Source organism: Chelonoidis abingdonii, chromosome 2, assembly GCF_003597395.2.
Source record: "Chelonoidis abingdonii isolate Lonesome George chromosome 2, CheloAbing_2.0, whole genome shotgun sequence".
Taxonomy (NCBI): domain Eukaryota; kingdom Metazoa; phylum Chordata; order Testudines; family Testudinidae; genus Chelonoidis; species Chelonoidis abingdonii.
Window position 1 is genome coordinate 161,265,467 of NC_133770.1, and position 20,276 is coordinate 161,285,742.

General features: G+C 59.1%; 1 protein-coding gene across 2 annotated transcripts; it reads right to left on the reverse strand.

Moving 5' to 3' along the window:
- Positions 1-462: 462 nt before the first annotated feature.
- Positions 463-20,276, reverse strand: PDLIM2 (PDZ and LIM domain 2). 2 transcript variants are annotated; one of them, XM_032800921.2, is made up of 10 exons: positions 20,218-20,276; positions 16,490-16,634; positions 13,318-13,469; positions 9,789-9,858; positions 9,261-9,454; positions 8,266-8,350; positions 3,960-4,099; positions 2,115-2,260; positions 1,752-1,869; positions 463-754 (listed from the first exon to the last, which is right to left on the reverse strand). In XM_032800921.2, the coding sequence occupies exons 2-10, from the start codon at positions 16,580-16,582 to the stop codon at positions 556-558; spliced, it is 1,197 nt and encodes a 398-aa protein (XP_032656812.1). In that variant the 5' UTR covers positions 16,583-16,634; positions 20,218-20,276; the 3' UTR covers positions 463-555. The 2 variants fall into 2 exon arrangements, with proteins under 2 accessions (XP_032656812.1, XP_032656811.1); XM_032800920.2 differs by lacking the exon at positions 20,218-20,276 and adding an exon at positions 17,045-17,976.

A 20,276-nucleotide genomic window follows, 5' to 3' on the forward strand; every position in this document is an offset into this window, starting at 1 on the left:
TGAGAATGTGGCAATACAGCCATCCTACAGTGTGTGTCTGTATCCTGGAGGTGCCCTGGTGAGAGGTACGGGGCCGGCAACCCTGGAGTCCGAACCCTCTGCCCACTGAGCAGGAAGAAGACAGGGCAAGCATCTCTTGGTCTAAGGGCACCCCTTAGTCTGTTTTGCAAAAGGAGTCTGGCCTGAGAACTAAACAAGCTCATTCCTGCAGCTGGACAACCACCAGCTGGGACTGGCTGAGCAGAGGAATCTGGATTCGAACTGGTGACCTAGAGGCCAAAAGGCCACTCTTTATCCCATTCCCACCCGCTACCCTATACCTGGCAGGCTCCCTCATTGGTCTCTCTCGACTGGCTGGAGGCAACAAGAGCAGCGAAGCTGATGGGCTGGGGAGCAGCGGGAGAAAGGGCCTGGCAGCCAATCGAGGGAGGCCGAGAGCAGGACACAGCAGTGAGACTCCCAGCATGGGAAGTGGTGTTTGTGCTTGGTGGAAGCCCCGGGGATGGGGGGCAGGCAGAACTAGGGAGCTCCAGGCCCCATGCTCTCGGGGGCAGCTCAGGACTTGGAGGAGATGGCCGTGGCAGCAATGGCGCCCTCCCTGGGGCTCTGGTAGCGCTGGCGGGCGTGCTTCTCGCAGTATAGCTCCTCGCCCACCCAGAAGTGGCCCCGCATCTTGAGATTGAGGCCACAGTCGGCACAGATGTAGCAGGAGGGGTGGCGGTAGCGGCTCTCCTGGATCCTCACCGCCTGGGTCCTGCGGGAGACAGTGTGGACGCGGTCAGCTGGGAGGAAGAGCTGGCCAACAGCATCCCAGTTCTCCAGACGCCACTGCCCCCAGGCTCCCAGAGCTACCCCTTCAAATCCCAACAGAGTCAATGCCACCTTCCATTCTCCCAAGCTACGGCCAAGCCTGTCAAGCAACGGGTTCCTGCCTGCTCCATGGGGACATCCCTGAGACACAGGCACCTTCTTCTGAACTCCAGCCTCAGGCTGCTCACCATGGCATCACTCCAATCGACTGGAGCAGCTCTCACTGCTTCAGTCACCAGTCGAGCAGGGGAGTAGCCCCAGAAGCCTTTCTGTGCGCACAGAGATGGGCGACTGCATGGCCACCTCCACCTCATCCTTAGGGGCTAATGCAGCCAAGCCACATGCCTAGCCATACTTCGATGGGCAAAAGGGCAGTAACAGCGGACGGGCTCCAGCTGCCAGGTCCATGGGTCTGAACTGCGGCAGAGCTCAGAGAAGGATGGATCCCCATCTCCAATGCTGCAGACATTCGTGAAGCCTTCTCAGATGAGGAAACTGAGGCAGAGAGGGGGAATGGGACTTGCAAAGGGCATCAGTGGCAGAGGTAGAGATAGAATTCAGGAGATCGACACCCAGTTCCTGCGCTTTCATTGCTATACCAGTGCATCAGCCTTCTGTATTCTGCCAATGCCATTCTGCGCCCCCACCTAGCAACATGGACAGGGCAGGCTACTCCCCACCTGGACCACTTCCCCTTGGCCAGGAATTGAACCCAGAAGTCTGGACTCTGAGCACCAGGCTGACATCCTCTCCTGCCACATGGAGATGAAACCTGGCCTGCAGGAAGTAGCACTGGGGGCTGGAAGGACAAGAGAGCCTGGGCTTGCTGTGAGTTCCCGAGTGGGCCCTCCCCCCAGAAATCCTGGGATAAATGGAGCCATCAGCCCGAAGGGAGTTTGAGGGTCTCCGGAGTCTCCCTCCCCTGCATTAGCCACACTCACGTGATCCCGGTGCCGCACTTCTCACATGTGTGCAGCTTCTGAACCCCAGCCACGGAGCTAGTGACTGGCTTGTGGGTGCTGGGGGACAGCTTGCTGGGAAAGGGGGTTGTGGTGCCCGCTAAAAAGGAGAGCAAGGGAGACATTAGGACCAAGGATGCACTCCCATGTCCGCAGACCCTCCCCAGCCCTCCCCACACACTGCCCTGGACCCCAAAGACTAATCCCCTCCATCCATTCAGAACCCCATACCTTGGAGACTATCACATCCTTGCCCTTTCCCTGGCCCCTCTGCTCTCCTTTTCTGGACTCCTGCCTACTCCTTTCTCTGCCTCTCTGCTCCAGTTCCTTCCAGCCTCTGCTCACCTCCCCCATCAGTCTCCAGAGCCACCTGGAGCAGGCGGAAGGTGTTGGATTGCCGCGGAGCAGCCCGGATCTCGCGGTTCTCCTGCATCATTTTGTAGACCTCGGAGTCCTCCTCCAAGCGCCGCATGGTCAGCTCTGAGTCCAGGCTGCGGAGAGAGCAGGCCCTGGTGTCTAGCAGCCCCACTGAAGGACACAGAGCACCTAGCCATGTCCAGCCCCAGGCACCCAGCATGAGGTGGTGGGTTTGGGAGCAAAATCCTGGCCAATCAGCCCTGCTAACCACCCACTATATGCAGCTACCCACCGGGAAGCCCTGGTGCTCCAGAAAGGGGCAGGGGGCTCATCCCATTCCAATGCAGGGGGCATTTAAGGTCCCCTCACCCGCCGAAGCTCCAAGCGAATTCCCGTTGTAACAAGGCAGCAGCAGCCTGGCCGCAGGCAGGATGTTCAGACAATCTGACCCCCTCAGTGTGCCAGCTTGGGGACCCAGAAGTGACTGCTAACCTCCTAATCCAGAGGGGCCCCTGGGGCCACAGTCCCATATCCCTAGGGAGGAACTGGCAGGATTCCCCTCCCGCCTTGATTCCAGCCAGGATGAGCAACCTGTAACTCTCATACCAAGGGAGGAGAGACCCCAGCAGCTGACCTCTGCTGACAGAGCCAACTCCTCACCCCAGGCGCAGACAACTCTGTGCCGATCATGCCATCCCACCTGAGTTGTTCAGGGGGTGCCTTTCTAGCCCACTTCCTCTGCACTTCCTCCATGAGGAAACTCAGGGGCCACAGCCCAGCCAGTACCCTGCATCCCATACACATGGCCAGCTACCCCTGCAAGTGGGAACTGGGAATTCACCCTCCCCACACCCAATACCTACCCCAGGGTCCTGGCAAGGGGATGAGCCTGCTGCCCCTTCGGTCTCTCTGCAGGCCCAGTCTCCAGCTCTCTGCGCTGACAAGGCGCTGAGGCTCCCTGGCCAGGGCAACGCCCAGGCCTGCCCTGCTCCTTCCCACGCACACCTGGATCAGCTGAGTTAACCCTTGCATGGCTCCCTGGGCCAGGGGAACCCCTGGGGAGCAGGCTGAGGCCTGAGATCACTGGGCAGGTATTTCCCAGCCTACCAGAGGGCTTCTCCAACCCAAGTCCACTCTCAGCCAGGGGCCCATTCTCTCCAAAAGTGCCCTACCTCACTCTCAGCTACTCCAGTGCTTGGCTCCCCTCACCACCCCCATGCTCCCCGCAATGCTGGCAGACCTCAGGCCCAGCCTGTGCAGCACTTTGGCAGAGCTCAGCAGAGCAGCAGCGGGTGCCGTGGGTCTGGACAGAGGTACATTGGCAGGGCTGTGGGACTAGACTAGCAAAGGTGGGGGGGTGAAGTAGGAGCAGGATGCCTTTAAGGAAGCAGCTCTGGTGATGTGCCTCAATCCCAATCTGACCCCCACCACCCCAACCAGACCCAGTCTCCCCGGGCTATGCACCCCCAAACTGACCCCACAGCTCCATCCTCAATATCCCAGCTCAGGTGAGACCCAAAGAGACCCCTCCCTGGACCCAGATTGCACATGCCTCAGTCTCGAGCTACAGCCCCCTCACTGCCCTTCTGAGGCGATTCACCTTGACTCAACCCCCCCCTTACACTCTCCAAATCAGCTCAAGGCTGGCACGGCTCTGCGAACGCCCCTTTGCCCTGAATGGCAGCATCCTCCAGGCCCTCTTGCCAGCCTGGCTTATGTCGCACTTCCCCTGGAGCCTTGTGGGTCACAGACTGTTTCCCTACAGCATCCTTTGCTCTGGGCTGGGTCACACCCCCCTCCCTGCCCAGGCCCCAGCTGGTGAGCCAGGCTTACCTGTTGCGAGGGCTGTATGAGGGCGAGGCTCTGCCCGGGGCCCTCCCCATCTCCCAGGGGCTGAGAGGGGATGGTGTGCGGTTGATCAGAGGCAGAGCTGCAACCGGAGAGCTGCTTGGGTGGCAGAAGCTGCCTCGCTCCTGAGATATGAGAGAGAAGGAGGGAGCGTGAGGAGCCAGACAGCCACGCCAGCCTGGAGGACGGGAGCAGAATTTAGAGTGGAGTGGGTGGACCCAGGCTTCCCAAGCCAGAGTTCTGCTAGCTGGGCCACGGCGCCTGTCCCGATGCCTTAGCGAGGGACAAGTCGAGCTGTGGATACTAGCAAATGGGATGCCGCAGAGCAGGGGTGCTTTGTGCAGACACTCAACGGGTCCATCCTGTTTTCACCGCACAGGATACAAGAGCATGGCCCTTTCACATTCACCCAGGACTGCACTGCATGCTCCGGCCACTAGAGGACGCCCTTGACCCACAGTCCAGATGTCTCCTCCCAGTTGCTGGAGTGTTTCCCAGCAGAGCAAAGGGGACCCCTCAGACCTGTGGCTCCAGGGTGGGGAGACACACAGCAACGCCCTCCCTGTCCCGCAGGGCCCTGGCCCACGATGCAGGGCTGGTTTCTGGGGCCCCCCCAGCCGGGGCGTGAGCAGTGTAGAGAGGGCTCTGCTTGCTGGGGGAAGTGAGAAATGGATGGCTCTGCAAGAGGCAGATACCCCATCAGCTTGCAGGGGAGATGGAGGCTCTGCTCATCCTGGCACTATGTGGTGAGCTGCACGTGCTCATTCCACCCCAGAGCAAGCAAAGGATGTTCTGGGTAGTCACACCCTCTTGGAGCAGGCCCTGGAAGGGGCTCCCAGCTGTCCCACCAAGCCAGTGCCAGTTCCAAAGCCAGCCAGATCCTGCTCCCCTCCATGGGGAGCAGTGGGGAATGGGTCAAGCACAGCGCCCCTCCCTGCTTGCTCCCCACCCCTGCCAGAGCCATGGCTCCTTTCTGCAAGGACCAGCCAGCTACGCAGCACCAGGCAGAAATGCCCCTCTCCTCCCTGTCATGGTGCTGCCTGGTGCCCTCTCTGCCAGGCTGTGTCCCTGCCCAGCATGCCTATTTCTGGGTCTGCTCTAGGCAAATCCAGGAGACACTCCCTCCCACTCCTACCAAAAGCCTGTTATTTTAAGCCTGTGCTGCTAGCCCAGAAACACTCCTCCAGCGGCATCTGCTCCTGTTTAACTGCCCTGTAGCCACAAGAAAGGCGAAACCCTGGCTAAGTGGAAGCAAATGTTTCTGGGAGAAAGACTCAACAGAGCACACCCTACAAGCCAGCAGAGCCCGGCTGCTCAGCCTTCCCTCCAAGCAGGAGAATAGAGGGGTCTGGTCCCCTTCCCCAGGGGCAGGGGATCTGACTGGCTCAGATCTCTGCAAGAAGCCAAGCACAGAGCCCATGAGTGTGTACTTGTGCCATGTGCACAGCAGCTCTCGGGTTCCCTGGCCCCAGAGCGGCCCAGTACAGACCACTGTGCCGATTAATCCCTTAGAGACTCTCTCTGCAGTTCCACCTGCACTTTAAGCATCCCTCCTCCCATCAGCGACACTCTGGCCAAATCAATGTGCCGCACGCCAGCCCCTGCAGTTAACTCGAGCGTCCCAAAGACAGACCTTTGGGGGGCTGGGGGATGTCGTTGACAGGGCCGCCCAGAGGGTGGGCAAGTGGGGCAATTTGCCCCAGGCCCCACAGGGGCCCCCACGAGAGTTTTTCGGGGCCCCTGGAGTGGGGTCCTTCACTTGCTCTGGGGGCCCCGGAAAACTCTCGCAGGGCCCGGGACCCCGGAGCTTCTTCCGCTCCGGGTCTTCACAGCCGAATTACCACCGAACCGGGACCCGCCGCCAAAGTGCCGGGTCTTCGGTAGTAATTCGGCAGCAGGGAGCCCCCGCCACACGTCTTCGGGGCACTTCAGCAGCGGGTCCCGGAGTGGAAGGACCCCCCTCTGCCGAAGACCCCAGGCGCCCTGAATCCTCTGGGTGGCCCTGGTCATCAGGAATCAAGAGACAGGCAGGTTCGGGTGGGATGGTCTAGCCTCTGGGACCCTGGATGCACTGTTTGCTGCTAGGAAGAGCTAAGCAGCTGCCAAGGAGCCACGTGGCTCAGGGAAAGCATCCCTACCCAGCTCCCACACACTGAGGTCCTGTCTCCCCATCTCCGATCCCACCCGCAGGGTCCCAGCTCTGGTGTGGCCTCCAAGCAGGGAGGAGCCCACCAGAGCCCAGAGACCAAAGCAAATAAACGCTGGGAAGGAACGAAAGAACAAACCAGCAGGGGAAGCCAAGGGTCTGCTGGGGCCGAGCCCGCTGCCAGCTGGAACAGGCCATGCTCCAGGGCCACCGCGCTTCCCAATTTGGGCTTGAAAAATATCCCCAGTCCCAAGAAAATAAAGAGAGCTGGGGAGGGAGAGGGCCCCCGGAGTCAGCGGCTGCCACGGAGACGGAGCCAGGAGGAACAAGCAGCAGCAGCGCCCAGACCCAGGAGAAACATGCTGGAGAGGATGGGAGCTAAGAAAATGCTGGGCCAAGGCGAAGTGGGGTGTGCTAGGATGTTGCTCCAGGCACTATGCCACCGGAGTGCACACAATAGGCCCCCCATGGGAAAGGGGAGGCACAGGGTGTAAGATATGATAGAGTCCAGGAGCCAGACCCCCTGGTGGGACACAGGTCTCCCAGCACGTCACCCCAGGTGTAGGTTTGGCTAGAAAGTCAACTGGAGGCTTGCACTGCAACTGGCCTGGGCCACACTGCCCAGGCACCTCTGGGATAGGGAAGGATGTACACGGAGCCCAGTGGTGAGGGGCAGGGAATGGAGTCCACCGCCCCAGGGGCGGCAGGGGGATGCAGCCCCTTGGAGCCAGGCTCTCCTGAGCTCCGGCAGGGCGGGTAACTGGGGCTCATGGCTCAGGTGCCAGACTGTAGCTCCCCAGCCCTGAACTCCCTGGACCTGCAGCTGTGGTGCCAGTGTGGCCTGGCTATCAGCACAAAGAACACACCCAGGACAGGGGAGGGGGCACTGGGGCAGGCAGCATCCAACAACGAGGGTGGGCTTTGAACAGAGACTGAACAGCACCTCGAGAGGTAATGGAGCAAGCAGCTGCTCCAGGGAAGAGGAGTGGCTCCCAGGACCCAGCAAGTGTCTTTGTGGAGGCAGCCTCCCCTGCCAACGCCCCTGCCTTGCATGCCCACAGGAGAGCAGCAGTATCTCCTCAAACTGGTTTTGCCTCCCCAGCCCTGAGCCGTTGCCTCGGAGACGCCAGGTAGAAACAGGCAAACATCCCCAGCCAGGTGCATTGATGCCTGCAGGGACAGAGGTGGGAGCCGGATGCCTTAGTAACGGGTCCCAACGCACAGCCTCAAGGGGGCAGCTGAGGTAGGGCAACATGGAGGCCAAAGCCCTCGCTCTGCCAGGAGGGTCCCTCTGGGCAGGACAGGAACATGGAGGCTGGATGGAGGAGGAGGGCAAAGCTGGATGGACCAAGGGAGGAGCAGTCACAGCGCCAACAGCTGATGTGAAAACCCCAACCCCCTCCAGCAGTGAAATCCCCTCCTGTTGCCACAATGGAGCTCTTCCCCAATCCTACAAATACACCTGGACCTGGACCCAGAGTCAGCACCGGGAGGGAAGGGAAAAATGCCACAAGGAAAAATATCCCAGGAGACAGGTGCTGGGAGAGGTGGCAAAGAGCTGGTGCAGATGGACAAACCACACCAATGAGTAGGACAGGGAAGGCAGCAGCCCTCCCCTGGAGCACCCAAGTCAGCAACGCCCAATGGCAGCACATTTCAGATTGCTGCAAAATGGGTGGTTAGCCTGTAGGACTCGCTGCCACAAGATTTTGCTGCAGCCAAGAGCTCAGCAGGACTGTGAAGACGGACTGGACTTTGCTACAGTGAGAATGTCCAATTATCCCATCTGATAAAAAAGGGACAGCCACCGACAGGCATTGCCAGCTGGGCCCCGGGCACCCTGCTCCCCCTGCGTTCAGAAAGGAAGCATCCCAACCCCAGGGGTGGGGGGGCAGAAATTGGAGGACCTTGTGTCATTGGCCCCACACAGGGCATCATGAGGCTTCCTGCAGCGGCCCAGGCAGGGGAAAGAGACAACATAATTCACACACACCCCACTCCGCCCCAGCACACCGCCAGGTTCCAGAGTGTGAAGCCAACACCTGCCCCCTGCAGTGTCACACCCCAGCTCAATGGCAGGGGGAATCCCCCCAACACAGAACACTTGCAGCTGGGATGCTGTTACCCCAGCACCCTCCTGCTCACCTGTCTGCTGCTTGGATGCTGGTGCCCATGGGGTGAGGGGGAGCGATCCTCAAAGACACTGGGAGAACTGGCCAGAGACTGGAAGCTGAAAGGGGGAAAAAAGTCTATGGGAAACCCATTCACAGGGGGATCACAAAAAGGGATCAGCTGTACCCCATCACCTCCACCCTGCCAGCCCCCCACACCTGTGCCATTCAAAGCCAGATGCGTGGCACGCCCACCCCGCTCCTATCTGCCAATGCTCATGTGACGAACTGGGAATGTTCTTAATGTTTTCTCTGAATACTCTGTTGGTGCCTCAGTGTCCTCTATGTAGTTCTTAATATCTAGGTGGTGGAATAAGGGTGTGTGATTGCTGCAGAGGAAGGGGCCAGTGCACCTAAATGCCTGGCACTCTGTCTCCTAGCAACATGCCTGGGCCCCTTCTCTGCAAAAGTGCCAGCTGAAAGTGTTGGAGACAAAGAGGTCAGGGGACCTCCTGGCCTGGGAAAGGGGCTGAGCAGAGAGGAGAGTCTGGAGGGGGTGGTTAGTCTGGAGCTGGCTGAGGACGAGGAGTGATGTGCAGATGTGGGGGGTCTGGCTTACTGCCCCCCAGAATGGACCCAGCTGAGGGGTCCGGTTCGCGGTACCGACAAGCTCTGTTTTAGACCATGTTTCTGTCATAGAATAAACCTCTGTTTACTGGCTGGCTGAGAGTCACCTCTGACTGCAAAGTGGGGGTGCAGGACCCTGTGGCTTCCCCAGGACCCCGCTGGGGCAGGCTCGCTATGGGAAGCACATGGAGGGGCAGAAGATGCTGAATGCTCCAAGGAGAGACCCAGGAGGTGAAGACGTGTGAGCTTCTTGCCCTGAACAAGTCTGCTCCAAGGGACAGGAGGCTTCCCAAAGTCCTGACTGGCTTGGTGGGGAGCAGTTCCAGAGCATCGCCCGGGGACTCCGTGACAGCTCATCGCTCCAGCCATGAGCCTCTACCTCTCTCTGGTTCTAGGCCTTACCTGCGGCTGCTCACCACCGTCTCCACTCTGCCCTCAGAGGGCAGGCTGGGCCTCTGGGGGCTATAGGGGCTGCCGGGTCGGTACCCGGGTGACGAGGATGAGAAGGGGCTGCCGGGCCGGGGGCTGAGGGACACCGGGCTGGAGTAGGAGGACCTCACCGAGCCCTGGCTGTCATCCCTGGTTCGTACCACATCCTGGGGAAAGATACTATCAGCCAAGCAGGCAGGATGGAGATGGAGCCACCCCACACACGAGTCAGAATGGCCTGGCTCGCCATCACTCTCCCTCCTTTGGGGTTGAGCGGGAAGGACCCTTGTGTAGGGAGAGGTCTTGGGGTGGGCAAAGACACCCATGCCCTGAAATCTAGGCCCATGGCCATTAACGGTCATAGCCCCCTCCCCATTACAGGTAGGGCTTGGGGCCAAGACATGGGGCTCCTGCTGCCAGGTGGGGCTTGATGTTTCCACTCTCCCCAGGGTCTGGGGAAGGACCTGGTGGTGAACTGGGGATGCGGAGGGGTCATCTCACCTGAAACCGCATGGCCAACATCTCTGGGGAACTCTCACCGTTGGTCTGGCCGGGAGAGAACAACTGGGACCTGAGGGCAGTGCAAAGAGGGAGGAGATGGAGAGAGATCGGCCTCGCCGGCCCCCATTCCACCTTGGGATGACACCCAGGACCAGAGAAGGCAGCTGAGGCCATGTCCCTTGCTATACTGTGTCTGACAGACTGCAGCAACTACCCTCCCCATGGGAAAGCAGAAGGAGGATGAGCTGAGGGCGCAGGCCTGGAACACAGGAGACCCAACGTTTACTCCCTGCTTTGCCACAGACTCTGCACCCTCAGTCCCCATCTGTCCAACAGAGTATCATTAATAACCCATTATCTTGTTTATTTGGCTGGTAAGAAACAGCCCGTTCCCCAGTGAGCTATTTATATACAGCACCTGGCGCAACGGGACCCTGATTCCAGTGGGGGCCTCAAGGTGCTACCATAACAGTCTCCCTGTCAGCGAGGAAGAACTCAGCTCACCCCAGAGGCCTCACTCCACCCAGCACTCTCCCTGTTCAGGGACCTAGAGGGCCACAGTTAGAAGACAAAGGGTTAAGAGGATTTCTTCCACTCCTGCTCCTGGTCCCAGCCCAGATGCGCTGGACGCAGTGCCAGTCCTGGAGACCAGGCGGAAGGAGGAGGGGAATACAGGGTTGCCTTATATTCTCTCCCTCTCTGAGCAGGAACCTGCTGGGGGCTTTGATGTAGCCAAGAGCTGGAATTCATTAAGGGCAGTTAAATGGTGGGGTACAAATGGGACCGTAGGAATGCAACATGACAGTGGGTGATGAGAGGAGTCATCCCCCAACATCTCATACACCCGTAAGCAGAGGGGCAGGGTGCTGGGAAGGTCCCCCAAGTTCTGAAGCCTGGGCCCAGCCCCAAAGGGGTCAGAATATAGGGACCAGCACTCCACCTGGGGAAAGGGGCCACGTGGGGTTAGCCCCAGTCAGCAGGACACAGAGCAGACTGTGGGTGTCTGCTTGCCTCACACACACACAGGCAGACACGCCCAATGGCAGCAAAAGGGCACGTTGCTTTCACAGAAGGACAGAGCCAGCTCCCGGGGTGAGGGTGCGTAAGTCGGGAGCGGCTACTTAGGTGGGGCGCTACTCTCCCCTGTGCTCTAGGGCTGCAGACGGCCATGGCCAGGGGGTGAAGAGCCAGAGCAGGCGAGGGGAAGGGCCAGCAGCCAGGGGATGAAGAGGCATGGCTCCCCACCCTGGGGACCCAGCAGAGGAACAGGGACAGCAGGCTGCCTTTCGGGGCAGGCGGGGAAGGGAAGAAGATGAGCCAAAGGGCCCGGAATGAGAGGAATGCTGCCTCCTGAGCCGCTCCAGCTGGGTTTGTGGGTCTTGGGCTACTTCCAAGATACCATGAAGGTTTCCCACCCTTTGTCAGGAACCCACTGCACGTCCCAGTCAGCTGGAGAGGGGGAGAGGACGCAGCACTGAGCAGAGAGGCAGCCAAGAGAGATGGGCTGGCGAGAGAAAGGGGCTTCATGCATGTAGGAGGGGCTTCTTGGGTAGGCAGCTCCCAAGGAGCTCGTGCCCCAGCAATGGTGAAACTAGACTGCACATGCCTGTGCAAGTGTGACTGCACGGAAGATTGTGTGCACACACATTTGAGCTGCAACTGCTGAGCGGGGATGCGAGCGAGCATCCAGGCTCGGTGACCTGCTGCAGGAGAGGCTGATCAGGGCAAGGCGGGGGCTCAGCCCAGGATTTTGCCTGGCGCTCCCAGGCACGTCCTCACCCTACAATGCAACACCTGGGGCAGCAGGCCAGGCAGATTCCCTTGCTGAACAATCCTTTGCGAGCACTGCAGATGGTGGGGGAGGGCAGGAGGAAGCCATGAGTCAGGCTGGCATGTGGCCGCACCCGGGTCAGCAGCGAGGTATTTATAGGATGCGCCCATCACCCCCCCCCGCCCAAAGACAGCTTCACTTTCTGGACAGTCAGAGTCATCAGGAGACAGTGGAAAGAAACTTTTCACCTCCCCACTGGGGCAGGGCCCAGCTGCCCAGCTTCAGGGGAAAGACAGCATCTGTCCTCCTCCTTCACTGGGTCTGGCTTAGACTGTAAGCACCGCACATGCTTCGGGCAGCGTCAATACAGCTGCTGCAGCCAGCTCATCTGGGCCAAGCAGGTGAATCAGGTAGGGTCAGGGAGAGCCAGCCTGGTGGTGACTGGATTGACAGACCTGCCATGCAGTGTCCCTGTCCTGCAGCCTGGCCATCCGGGGGGCGGGGGGGGCCGTGGCCGGCTCCAGCTTCTGCTGACTGAAGCCTGCCTCATGCTGCAAGTGGCTGTCACAGGACACCTCTGACCTGCCCCTCCCAGAGGGAAGAGGCTTGCTGGAACCAGTCAGACCTGGACTGCAGGGTGGTAGCTGCCAAAGCTGCCTGCTCCGTCGTGCGCACAGCATGCTGGTTTTTAGAAGCAGCCTAAAGGCCCCCTGAGGCCAACAGCCGAGATGGCGCCTCCCGAAGCAGGGAGGAACAGACACTCTGTGCCTGGCACAGCCCCACCCTACAGAACCTCAGCCCTACTCTGCATGCCGCCCAAGCCACAGCTCTATGCCTAGCATGCCCCTCCCTCAGAAGCACAGCACAGCTGATCCCCTCACCCTGCCCCAGAGCCACTCAGAACACAGCATGCCCACCCCACATAGCACGCTAGAGTCACCCACCCACCCAGGAGCCACATCTTTGTGCCCAGTATGCTCCCCGGCCCTCAGAGTTGCAGCATTAAGCCTGGCACAGGACCCCAGAGCAGTGATCTGCAGGATGTAGCAATGATACCAGGGCAAGACCCCCTGTATTCCAGCTTTGTATCCCCCATACAGGCCTCTGCTGCTCCATGTAACCAGAGGGAGCTGGAGCCCTGCACACCACTCAACCTTTGCCCAGGCTGACAGGCTTCCACCACTGAGGGGCAGGGGGGAATGGAATAAACCTCATCCCTGGCTCCACATCCTGTCCATGCAGGAGGTGTAGGCAGGAGCAGCATAGGGCTGAGCCCTGGTAATGGCATATTGTATAGGGACATAAATAGTGCTGTACTGATTTGTTAACTAACCCCCAGCCCTCCAGGAGAGGTGTAGGGATCATTACCCCACTGTGCACAGCAGGGGAAACTGAGGCACATAGGGGGTCAGTAACTTGCCCAAGGCTAGTCAGTGAATCAGTGGCAGAGCCGGGAAGAGAACCTAGGAGTCATGACTCCCAGCTCTACCCCTTAGACCTTGCTGCTGTGATGAAAAGAGCCTGGATGGATCCTCCTGGAGTGATTGCTAGTTTGAACTTGCAGAACTCCAGATTCCTCCACGCTCTTCTCCATGGCACCACAAACCCCTGACACCCCACCCGGATGCTGCACCGCTCCCCAGCACATGGAGACTGGTGGGGTGGGGAGGAAATAGCAAAGCCAGGCCCCCGAGCAGATCCCTGCCCTGCTGAGGAACAGGGAGCAGCACAGTGCGGATGCAGGCAGGTGGATCTCACCTGTCCACTTGAAGCTGGAGCCGGCCGGAGCTCTGCTTGATCTTGTTCTGCGCCTCCACATTGAGCATGTCAGCCGTGTTGTCGCCATTGATGGAGACGATGATGTCACCAGGTCGGAGGTCCCCTGCAGCTGCCTTCCCGTGCTCTGTTACCTGCACAGCAAGTGGGCGGGGGGGGGGGGGGGGGGGGAGAACACCCAGGTATTACTGCAGAGAAACAAACCACCCTGGGGGGGAGACAATGCCAGAGGCAGAGACCTGCCAGCCACCTCCAGCATAGCACGGCACAGAAGAGTCTGCCACCCTCACCCAAGGAGTAGCGAGAGGGGAGGAGGAGATAAGCAGGGGGCCTTCCCAACCTGCTCTGAACAGATGACACCCACTGGCCCAAGCTTAGCCTTGCCTGGGGCTTGCAGTTACCATCACCTACCGCCACGCCACCAGCTTAAGCTTTTTCCCCAGCTTGGCTTCTCTGTGGGACCTCTTCCAGTCCAGCCTCCGGCCCTGCCCATGGTTGGCCAGAACACACTTGCTGTCACACTCTGCAGTGAGGAGGAGCCCAAAGGGATGGTCAAACCCTGCAAGTCAGCAGTGATTTCTCCACCTGCCCCTGGCCCAGCCTGGCTCAGAGGAGCCCTACACTCCACTCAGGGGCCTAGAGCTTTCGCCCCAGACTGGAAGTTCCCAGACATCATATCTAGACCAGGCAGGTGGGGCGGAAAACCATCCCCGACCTGGAAACCAGACAGCATCCAAATACCCTGCAGCCCTTGGGAAGCGGCTGTCAAAATGGGGCCACAGTGTAGGGAGTAGTCCTGGGGCACAGGACACTGCAGAGTTTTAGAGTGGCTATCTGCTAACCCTGTCGGTGAGACTCCCCAGACACCCCTCTCACACCACCAACACTACACGCCTTACTCTCTGGCCAGTGCTCAGCCAAGCTGAGCAATATTTCCTTTTATCCCGCTCCAACACTGTGCAGTCCCAGGCATGACTATCCCAGTCCTGCTCTGAATACAGATTCATTCATTTCCTTGTGGGCTTCTTCTACAGTGCTCTCATTGCAGTCTTCATTCTTTGCAAACATGAATTAACAAATTCACAGAGCCCGAGAGGTGAAGGGTGGTATTCCTCCCTCACCCCCATCTTATAGGTGCGAAAATAGGCACAAAGATTAAAGCCAAAATTGTCAGCTAATTTTGGGTGTCCAATCTGAGACGCCTGGGGCCTGATTTTTCAGCATACTTAGCAACACGTAGCATGTTATATGCTTACAGCCCAGCTCCCAACTGACTTCAGGCAAAAGCTGGGAGTGCTCAGCACTTCTGGTCTCAAGTCAGGCACCCAGAAAATGAGGAACACACAATTACTGACCATCTGTCAAACAAATGTCCAGTTTAAGTGACTTTCCCATGATCACACAGGAACTCTGTGGCAGAGGCAGGGATAGACTCCAGGTCTCCAGGACTGCATTCAACTACCTTACCTATGAGACCATCCTCCCTCTTCCTGCAGCCTCCTGCCTCATTCACTACACACCTGCCAAACTCTGCAACAAATGAGGCAAATTCCATTCTCAGAAATAGCTGAACCATTTTAGCCAAAGCTTTCCAAAAGAGTTCAGCCTGAGTCAGCATGGAAGATATCAGCCCAAAGGCTTAAAGTTTAGCTTTGGAAAACAGGGCCTTAGAATGGGAAATGTCCAGCAACTTTAACTGTAGGCCTTGCTACCTGCGTCACCTACAATAAAGTGACATGAATCTAGTGCTGGGGAAAGATGCCAGAGCGAAAGCCGCAGGGCGTAAAAGCTTCTGAAAATCCACAGTGAAGCACAGAATGAGTCCTGTCTTGCCAATGTGCCTCAAGCCCTGATTCAGAGGGACTCCCTCCTAAGGCTGGGGGAGGGTGTGGAATCTCTGGTCCACCTAGTCCTTGGCCTCTCTGCTGAGGCGGGAAGGGCTCTCAGTCACAGCCAGCCTGCTCATGGGTCCCAGCTGGTGACTTGGAGGCAGAAGGCCCCACCTCCTGATTGAGGCCAGGTTTACAGTGGACACCAAGGCCAAGGCCAGAACAACAACAGAGAGACTCCTCTTGGCTGGGGGTGACATGAGGGCCCATTGTTTTTCTCCGCACACGTGCACCGCAGGGACTTCTAGCCTGTTCCCACAGAGCAGGATTCCTCAAGGATGGTAAACAGGATCTGCTCCCAGGTCCCATGGCACCAAGCCCACTCAGCAGGGAGCTGGCTTCCTCTGCAGCCCCTGCCCTTCGCCGATGGGAGAGCAAGTGGCTGCAGCACTGGGGGATGGAGACGACAGCATGCCAGCAGAAAGATGCACAAGAGCCAGCTAGATTATACTACGGAGCCATGGGGAAATCCACAGGGAGCTCACCCCAGGATCAAGCCTGCCAGACCCCACACCAATGGGGAGCTGGACCCAGTGCCTGGGCTCTCCCCTTTCAGATCCCCACAGGAAGGCACCTGCAGCATCCCTGCTGGGGGACAGCCTCCCACTCTCTGTGGCTTCTTTATCTCACCTCCTGGACTGGCTGCTCTCCTTGAACCACTGCACATGCCATTTGGGAGGGAGAGCCATAACTCCCTGGGCACCCCAGCTCCCGTTCCAGCATCTACTCCCAAAACACAAAGCCATGCACAGTTTAGGGCCTGGCTGCCACCCTCTCTGCATGCCACCAGCCAAGATCCCTTGCTGAGACCCCAGATGCACCCTCAGGCCGCTCCCAGACTAGGCTTTGGAAGGTGTTCGCTATTCATTAGCCTAGCCTGGACAAGGCAGTGTGCCTTGACATGGGTTTAACTGGACATGGCACATCCTGGGGGGAGCCTAGCTTGAACTTGGCCAGTTTAACACGCCTGCACTAGGCTGCTAACCTGGGTTGTCTAGCCTAGGATTTGGAAGCGTTAGCTAAATCCTCAGAGCCGCAGCTGAGCAAGCTGCTCCCCTTGCCAGCCCATCAGAGCCTATTCACCTCCAGAGCACAGGCAACGCTCACCCTCTCATCCAAGGCACTTGTGCAAGGCCATACAGGGATTCAGGGCCAAGATTAAAACCCAGGAGTCCTGGCTCCCAGCGCCCCACTGCGCCAGTGCCTAGAGCACACTCCAGCACAAGCAGACAAACCCCAGGACATAAGCATATGGATGCTCCTACCTTGGACACAATGATGGGCTTCCTGAAGTCCCTTCCTCCTGTGATACGGAAACCCCAGGGGGCCGGGCCAGTCAGATTCACCGTCACTGACATGGTGAGGCCACCAGCCGCAGGCTGGGCAGCGCAGCACCACCTGGAGGAAGATCTGAAAATGGAATGAGGCCAGAGCATCAGGGCTGGGGCGAGGAAATCCAGGGGGCAGCGAGGGACAAGCTGAACCAGCAGAATGAGCACTTTAGGCTCTTGGGGAGTCCCGGGCTGAGAGAGAGAATCTTTTTTTGCCTCACCCAAAGCAGGTCAGCGGCAGAAACAGCAATAGAACCCAGGAGTCCTGGTTCTAGTCCCACTGCTCTAAGCCACTAGATCCCACTACCCTTCCAGAGGTAGAAATGGAACCAGAAGTCCTGACTCCCACCCCATCCCAGCACCAAGCATTAGATCCCACACCCCTCCCAGAGCCAGGAACAGAACCCAGGAGTCCTGACTTCCAGTCCCCGTCCTCCAATCCCAAAATCAAAGCTAGAAGGGCTGCCTAGCAGTAATCGGGGCCCTCACCCTGGCTCGTCCCAGCGCTGCCCTCTCTCGCACGGCAATCGGCACACTAATTTCATTCGCCCAGCCACTCTTTCCTTCCGGGGACGGCAGCTGCGAGACACAGAGAAGTGTCTTGCGCTGTCACAGGTTGGTGCTAACAGCCTCTGCCTTCCACTTGCAGACCTGAGACTAGCCAATAAGGTTGACAGTTTCCTTTCCTAACCACAAGCAGCTGGGGCGGATGGAGGGGGCTCCCTGCGAAGAAATACACTGTGGGCACAGGCTGCTGGCCCACAGGGCCTGCTCCAGCCCCGCCCAGCCAGAAAGGTCACAGAGAATAGGGACAAGGACACTCTGGCATCACCCTGAAGAGGGATCAGGCACACTGGGAAGGCATTGGCCCGATGGTGCCAGCATCAACCCAGCATTGCAGGTGGCAAATTAGTCTCGTTCTGAGGCTGCCCCCTACACACCTCGAGGCCTTTTTGCAATCCAGAAAATTGGTGCACTGGCAGAGGCATCGAGTGATAAACACGATACCTGTGGGGTTAGCCAGCACGCTATGGGGATGGGGGGGGCATCACGCACAGCAGAGCTTGGGGCAGATGGGGAGGCCAAGGTGACCAAGCCAGCTTCAGGAAGGAACCCAGCTAAGAACGCTGCTGCGACCTCAGGGAACAGGGACCCAGACATGGCACAGGCGTTGGCATAGCCAGGGTCCAGAGAAGAGCGAACCTAGGGCAGGGGGCCTAGGGAGAGCAGGGGCAGGCTGCAGGACCAGGGCCTAAGGATGATGGCTTGGAGAGGTGGCAGAATGGATAGCAAGGATGGTGCTATTGGCAAGGCAGTGAGGATTGGGGGGTGGGGAGAGCTGGTCAAGAGCATGTGTTGGAGAGGAGAGGACCACAGGACTGGCAAGAGGCAGATGGTAATAGTGCAATGGCAGATGATCGCTGACACTTGAGCAGAAGGGAGATGATGGGAACAGAGACTGAACAGCTGCCAATATCGGGGCCGGGGGGAGGAAGGGACAGAAGAGTTCTTGGCAGGTCAGTGCTGTAGGCCTGAGCTAGGCAGCCCTCCCACCCCTGCACCGGCAGGAAGCAGTGACAAGACAATGCAGGAAGTTTGCAGCCACAGTTTTGAGTCATTTGTTCCTGTGGCTCAGTAGAAGCTTTTCAGCTCAGAGAGGATGCTGGGCTGACACCTCCATGTGTCAACACTGCACCCCACCAAGATAGGCTGTGGTGGTCGGGGCAGGGAGAGATCATCTTGGTGGGACGGCACAACAGCCCAGGACTCTCAGTGAGGCAGCTTGGCGGGGCCACCCCCAAAGAACACACAAAGAGTCAGACCTGGGCAGCATCACGGGGGGGGTAGGGGGGGAGGCTGAGTTATCCCATTTGCTGCTGCTCGCATCCCAGCCCACTTTCTGCCTTCCTCAGTTGGAAGAGGATGCACAAAGGCCCCTGTCCCCTCCAGCACCCAAAGGAGCAATCCACCTGGCACTGCTCCTATCCTGTGGGGTCAGCCCCACTGCACAGCCCCAGGGATGACCCGATACTCCGCTCCCCCATGTCTGAGCAGCTGGAGTCAATAGGTCAGACGCAGCCCCAAGCACTCCTGAATGCTGCAAGCCTACACCACAGGCAGACCCCCTCCCTGGGGAGGTTAGGCTCACATGCAGCTTGGCAGAGAGGGAGGAAGCAGGGCTAGCGACTGGCTGGCCCTGACACCTCTTCCATAACCGTCAGGGAAACATCTTAAAAATCCCAGGCGCACAAAGAGGGGCTTGAGAAACCGCTGGGAAGAATTTCCTGTGCTTGGCTTTGCAGTACCAGTAAGAAGCATCTCCCCCCCACCCCCCAACACACATACACCAGATACAGACATGCCCTGTGCCTGGCAGTCCTCTCTGGACTCCAGCAGGGCCCCCCATGAGTGAAGGGGGTGGGAGAGGCAGGGAGGGGGAGAAGGGCTGAAACCACCCACCCCGCCCAGCAGCAGGGTGGGCCTGTGTGCCTATGAGCGCCCAGGCAGCCATCCCAGAGGCTGGACAGGGGCATAGGGAGCCCCTTTGCTTGTGACACTCAGAACCAAATGGGACAAAGCACTAGGAAGGGTCCCCTCTAGGCACCCAACATCTCTGACCGCCATGCCCCGCAGACACATCCGCTTCTACATCCCTGTGAACTCACCAGGGACTGGCGCATACCCAGAGGCCAGCGCTGCCCGCAGCATGACTTGAGGCACAGGGGAGACACAAGGTGCTGGGTGATGGGCAGAGAGATCCACCTCCGTTAGCATGGGGAAGCCTGTAGCTCATACATTACATGGGCAGCACGGCAGAGGGAAAGATTGCTCCTGGGTACATGACGCCTTGGCATCAGCAGTCAGGCTGGATTAGCTCCCTGTAGGGCAACTGGAAGGGTGACAATAGGTGGCAAGAGGAGGCCAGGGCAGCAGGGAATGGGGCTGTCTTTGAATAAAGAGCCAGGGCAAAGCTTGATTGGCCAAGGGGACATGCGAGCACCCTGTCAGGGAGCGGGGGCAATGGGGTGAGGAGGAGCCAGGCTTCCTGCAGCTGAGGTGCTCTCAACGCCCGTCTTCCCCCCACATGAGGAGACAGGCTAGTTACTAGACAATCCCAGAATAGCTCCAGCCCCGGCTCCCCACCACAGACCAGCCTGTCATTACCCCGCAATCCGAAAGCCCGAGAGATGCTTTCCAAGTCTGCAGCGTAGCGGGCAGGGGTCAGAGTCCAGAGACCAGGCAAAGCCTGAAGCTGCCGGCTGGGCAGGGGGGCAGGGACACTCCCAGGGTCCAGGACACCTGCAAGAAGAGGCCAGAGCATCTGCGGCCCCTGCCAGCTCCTCTTACCCAAGGGCTGGGCGAGAGCCCCCTGCCAGCGTGTGCCTCCAGCCTTGCTCGCCCCGGGTGCCCCCACCCCCAGAACCCCAGCGCGGGGGGGGGGCGGGGCAGACTGGGGGGCAGGGTAAGGTGACCAGATAGCAAGTGGGGCCTTTTTCAGGGAGCATGAGGGTAGAGTTGCATACATAAGACAAAGCCCCTAATAGCCAGGCTGCCTAGGGCAGGAGCCAGAGCAGCCCAGGAATCCCAGCGAAGCAGCTGCCCTGAACACAGCCCCCCAGGCGGGCTCTCCCTGCACCCCGACAGCAGCCCGGGCCACTCACCTCGGGGCAGAGACGCTGCTTCTCCCTGGGCTCCCCGGCCCGATGAGGTGCGGAGTGAG

Bases quoted from the DNA above. Each gene is read 5' to 3' on its own strand.
- PDLIM2 (XM_032800920.2), bottom strand. From the start codon at position 17,100: ATGAAATTAGTGTGCCGATTGCCGTGCGAGAGAGGGCAGCGCTGGGAC. The intron at 9,859-13,317 runs GTGAGATCCACC...CACTGCCCTCAG, and splicing joins CTCCAGCTTCAAGTGGACAG to GTCCCAGTTGTTCTCTCCCG. The intron at 2,261-3,959 runs GTAAGCCTGGCT...CTCTCTCCGCAG, and splicing joins TCATACAGCCCTCGCAACAG to CCTGGACTCAGAGCTGACCA.